The sequence below is a fragment of the Poecilia reticulata genome, linkage group LG22, assembly GCF_000633615.1.
Source record: "Poecilia reticulata strain Guanapo linkage group LG22, Guppy_female_1.0+MT, whole genome shotgun sequence".
Classification (NCBI taxonomy): Eukaryota; Metazoa; Chordata; class Actinopteri; order Cyprinodontiformes; family Poeciliidae; genus Poecilia; species Poecilia reticulata.
Genome location: NC_024352.1, coordinates 4,429,758 through 4,435,553, shown reverse-complemented (window position 1 = coordinate 4,435,553; position 5,796 = coordinate 4,429,758). Strand labels below are relative to the sequence as shown.

Genomic DNA, 5,796 nt, shown 5'->3' with positions numbered 1-5,796 from the left:
AAACACTTTACCCTGCCACTTGGAGATAATCAGCCTAGCTAAAATAGGTGTATAATGAACAGACTGCAAATGTGGCTTGTATCAAATGAATTGGCAAGCTTAATCTGATAGACTTTCCAKTGGGGAGTCTGTGCCATGCATTTCTAGGTTCTTATTGGGAATTCGGTCACAATATCAACACTTTAGTGGCTAGGAAGAACTAAACGTTTCTGAACATGAGTGAAAGGGAATTTTCCATTGATTTTTCCCTAYGAAGCACACAACAAAGGTTTTAGAAACAGAAAGTTCAAAATCTGATTTCAGAGCCATAGAGCATCAAGTTCAGATTTTCATATTAAGTCGCTCTGTCCCATTATTTATTTTTGGCAAACTGGGCCGTTTGAGAGGTCTTGGAAAAATTACCTGACGATTGGAACTAACCAATCCTAATCGGCTGTTCAGGAGATTGGGGGGGAAAAAAGCCAATCTTTTTTTCAGATCAGTGAATGCCTGTACCTAAACCAAGAGGTGTTAGTAACAACACTCTTCAGTGCGGATGATTAAACTGAGTGATAAAGCTACTGAATTTAATCGAGGTCTTTAAAAAATTAAGCGAGGAAGCACAGAAATGCAAAAATTATTGACAATCAAAGGTCAGCTTTTGTTTTAAGAGTGCCAACTTTAAAGCGAGAGAAAGACCTTAGCATCATTGCTCTGTATTATCTTTTAAAGAGTCTATCTCATAGTTTATGATGAATTAGGAACATTTGTGGAAAACGCTGCAGATGTAGAGGAACTAGAGGAACAAGTTTAAAAAGAGAGGTTACCKACAACCMAWGTTGTAGGTAACCCTCTAGTTTAGCATTAACACAAACCACCAGAAGTGCTATTAAACCATACGTGGAACTCAGTGAAATTATTTAACTGCAGAGCTGCGTAATACCAACTGCTCTTTCCAATCACTAATGTAACCACTGGTGCTAATTTACATGAAATTTATGATAGGCAATATTAGTCTGCTGTATAAACTTTGTATCTATAAATTTTAAAATCGATTTTATAAACTTAATCCAATTGTTGGTCTATCATCTTGTTTGATAAGCATGTTTTACAGCTTCTATTTATTTAGACTTTTGATTCAGGTAAACTCCGACAGAACATTAGGGCCAAGTCGAGATTTCTCTYATTTTTAATTACAAGATTAAAGTCATAATATTAAAATGATAGTCATAATGACACAAGAATAATGTTGTACAACAATAAAATCAGAATATTAGGAGAATAAAGTCTCCATAGGACCAGAATAACATTGTAATATTAGGAGAATGAAGTAGTAATTTTAATGAGAAAAAAAAAATTTAAATGAGGAATGTTGAGAAACTTGTGAAGATATACTTTGCTGTCAGTTTTATAGATACAGAAATACTTAGTCATTTAATACTGAGGTGTTAGATTATCAGATTATCAGTAGCAGCACTTTGAAACGATTGTGAAAACTATTGATGCTGTTCTGAAAGAACAACACAGAGTGAGTTGGTCATGTCAGATCTCCATGTTTATAGTTTTTTATCCTCAAACAACTGATTTCACTTAATTTTAATGCATTGTTGTCTCTTAACAAAATTTGCCGTTGTACAACTCACAGAACGGATGACTGAGATAAAAGACAATTTAAAAAAATATTTTTTTTTTTTTCATCTCTTGTAAATAGGAAGTCAGACCTGGAATGAAAACATTTGAGATTTTATTTTTAACCTATATGAACCAGCCCTGCTTGTAGGTAAACAAAGGGAATTATGCTGCACATTTTTTTTCCCCGCTGGGTTTGTTAGTACAGATTGCCAATAAGGTTATGTTTGCATCGTAACCTGTGGAATTTTATCACAGCTTTCAATGACGCAGTTAGAGACAGTTTTATTTCTTTAGTTTGCTTCAAATCATTGATTTGTTCGACCTTTGATTGTTATGACAAATACCAATGTCTTTTTGGGCTGTAAATTTTAATTAACGCGCAAAATAAGACATCAAAACTATTCTGTTGCCTTTTAGAGTTCAGCGCAACAAATCTGAATCGGTTTTAGGCAGGCCAGCACTTCACGAATCCCAGAGATGAGAAACYGGTAAATAGAATTATGCAGTCAGATGATAAAAGAGAAAATTCTATTAAAAAAGGGCCATAAATCTAAGATTGTGGTTTACCAAACCCCTCGTGCTGGTGGTCTTGAGTATGTAGAGTTCCAGCCATGTTTCTTTTTTATTTTATTATTCTTAATATTTTTCTTTGTGTAAGCACAACCAAAGGCAAACCGCTCCGTCCAGTCAGCACCGACCCTCAGCAACTGGCTGGGCTTCCTTTTCGCCGTCCAACGGCTGAGCCACACACAGCACAACATGGCATGGCTTACACGGGTTCAACTTTACAGCCTAACAGGCTGGCAATGTGCTGAGGCAGCATGACACGAGGTAACAAATTAAACCTGAGGAAAGATGGCGCTCACGCTGAATCGCCGCTAAGCAGGTGAAGACACACCAACTCGCTGCAAAATCAGTAAGRCTGGCTTCCACGGTCGACTCAATTCAGGGTACGGAGAAAGTAAACGAGGGRAAGAGCTGATCTCTCACTCTGCTGCTCGTTTGTGTCGAATCGGTGGGCTGATGTTCAGAGAGGCGCAATGCCGTCCAAAGCAGTCAGTAATATGATCAGCAGTCGGTTAGGCTAAGTGAAGCTGTCATCAAGTGATGCAGATTGTTKTTTTGTTTTTCCGTCTCAGTGAAATCATAATGCATTTTTTAACGCTTTTAAATTATTTTATTTATTTTTTTAAATCAATGTGTTTACATCCTTGCTAGTATTTGCACAATCATTTGCACTAATTTATATTTTTACTAATATTTTTTTTATTATTTAGAAATGTATTTAATATCAAAGTAGAAATACATGGTGCGTTACATTTTTACTCATTTTTAATGAAATTTCCACTTCTGTTTTTCTGCACTGGTATATACTGTATTGTAAATGAGACTTTTTTTTAATGTTCAATACATATGAATATCATGTTGGGGGGGAAAGTGAACCAACATTCTTTGGATCATGAGTCTGATTTTTTTCTAAGAACTGCTCAGTATTTTCTCTTATAGTCTTGTACAAGAGAGTATATCATGATTTGTTACTTTTAATATGGGTTTTTACATACATTGYTTTTAACACTTTTACAACATTTTTTTGTGTGTGAACTATTATATCTGATGCTGCCTTTACACCTGAATTTCCCCTTTTTGGGACAATAAAAGGCTGTTTTTAATTTTAAAAAACTAGGGATCCCAAAAGTAAGTTAACTCTGCTCTGCTCTACCACGACGACGTGAGAGGACGTTAAGATGGAGCTGCTGTATTCCACATCCTACACTGGGGATGTGGAATACATCCCCAGTGTAATCTGAACTGAGCTTGTTGCTGGAAAATGTTTAGATTTTTACAGGCCTGACAGGATAAAACATGGAGAGCTCCTGGAAAAATGCATAAAATGAAGATTTAATGTTTTTCTTTGAGGGTCAAAACTGATGCAGTCAAAAATAATTGTGTTTCAGATTAATTAAGAGATTAATCTGAAACATCTATGAGAAAAATGTGGTGTATTTACCACCACATTATGAACTGTAACTCGCAGCTGTTTCCACACAGTTCAAAGGCTTTGTCGTCAAGTAAATATTGTCCCAGCTCGACTTRCGCTCGCGGGAAATGGAACGCGTGTAAGCCTGACTCAATAAATCAATTAATCGCATGATGACGTCAGAACAAGCGAGGTCGTTYCCAWTTGTGAGATTGTTTTTCTTTCTACCAAAAAACTGGACGACAAAAGGCTCCAGTCTGGTGTTTTGGTCTCAACTTGCTGCTTTTTTAAGGGCAATTTTGTTTACAGAAACTCCAGGATACACTTATTCATTTTGGATATTTAACATGTCTTAAATATCCAAATGTTAAATGTTTGTCAGAAATTAAAGTTTATTGATCTTTGAGAGGGTGTACTTGCATTATTATAATATTACCGTTATATGACTTAAACAATATCATCGTTTATCGCAATAACTTCAATTTATCGTCCATCTGTTACCAAGACAGGCCTAAATACTCACTCCCTTTAATGCCAAGCCGTTTAAGTATTATGTACGTGTCTGGAGGTACTTATTTCTTCCTTCAACTTTCTTCCGATGGAAATTGGAAGAAGTCACATCAATGCCTGGAAAAAGTTTCTCAACTATTTTTTTACATGTTTATGTTACAAAGACAAACTTCAACATATCTATTTAGAATGTCAGGCAACAGACCAAATAATAAACCGACTTAATCGAATCATTTTAAAGAACAAAGGGAAATCGTTTACAAAAATGTTTTGCGTATAGATTTAGTCTTAATGAGGTGCTTTCTAGACTCATCTTTCTCTGCTGTTACAGCTGCYCATCTCTTAGAGAAGATCTCCATCAGCTTTGCACAACTAATAACATTTTTAATTTTTGCCTTTTGCAAAAGGAGCGCTTTAATGAGCGCAGCAGTGCAACTTGGAGATGAAAGCATCATGCTATGAGTTGGGAGTTGATGCTAAGACAAATGAAGCCAAATAAAGAGCAATCCTGGGGGGTTAAAACAAAATCTTATAGAAAGTAAGAGACTTCAGACATATAGCCTGACTTGTAAAGAAGAGTTTAGATGCTTGAAAACTGTTCAGACTTTCTTCATCCAGTCTGAGCTGGAGCYGTTGTGCAAAGAGGAACTGGCAAAAATGCTATTGTGTGGATAGACACATTAGCATTACTTCACCCAAAATATGTGCAGCTGCAACTCCAGTGTAAGGTGACTGTGCAGATGTACAGATGTCACGTTTGTACCCCTGATTTTTATGTGTTAAAAAMAACAACARCAAAAAACAAGAACTGATGTTCTTAAAGTTTCTTTGCACTTCATAGGTTTATCTCGTCATGTCACATAAAAACCTAAAATCATACTCTGGAGGTTTGTGATTGTGATATTTTAACGTTTTGCCTTTTTTAGTACGTTGAATTAGCCTATATAAATACTTATYAAAGAAATTTTGATTTAGACTTAAARAGGACAATATTCAGAGGAGAGCCTTGTTGGTGTGCCAAATTGTGTCCAGACGAAGTTACTTTTAAACTAATTTTCTCTCATTACCATTGAAGTTTCACATTAGTCCCTGTGTTGTAGAAGAGACAGAACCTGTAGTAGTAGTAGTAGTAAAGCGGTGTGCCATTTCTAACGCAGAGCAAACCACCTGAACCGGTCCCAGTGATAGAACCAGCGGTATGCTGTGCTCGGTGTACCTGAATCGCCCTCCGCAGTGCTGGCATTGGTCCCCAACCCAGCCGGGGAAACACACACAGCTGCCCGTAGCGGTGTTACACTGTCCGTTCATACACGGTTTGTCGCATTCCTTCGCCTCGGTGAAACCCGGCAACCCGGAGAGCAGCACGACGGCCGAGAGCAGCAGCGCGGTTGTGAGCATCAACAAGCTCCGACCGGGGCCAGAGCCGGAGCCCGAGCAGGCCCACCGCGTCGCCCCGTACATTCTCTCACAAAAGATGGCTGCTTGAGGCAGGCGGTCCGCCACTTCAGGGGATAACCACCCAGGGAGCTGTCAGTCTGCGGGGGCTCCTTCTTTATCGACGCGGTTGTAGCGTTTCCCTGGAGGTAATAGCGGAGGCTCTTCGCTGAAGGAAAGGCTTCGCTGGTTACTTAGTTTCCATCATTTCAGCGACTGTTTCCCAGCGCCGCACCGAGCCGCATATTGACGTCCAGAAGTGA

The 5,796-nt window shown here is 38.1% G+C and overlaps 1 protein-coding gene across 1 annotated transcript in view; it reads right to left on the bottom strand.

Moving 5' to 3' along the window:
- atrn (attractin) overlaps positions 1–5,796 on the bottom strand; it is a 146,762-nt gene extending 140,966 nt beyond the window's left edge. The window contains exon 1 of the mRNA XM_008398926.2: positions 5,316–5,796. Within this exon, the coding sequence (XP_008397148.1) occupies positions 5,316–5,560 (245 nt within the window). The 5' untranslated portion in view covers positions 5,561–5,796. The remainder of the gene's footprint in view (positions 1–5,315) is intronic.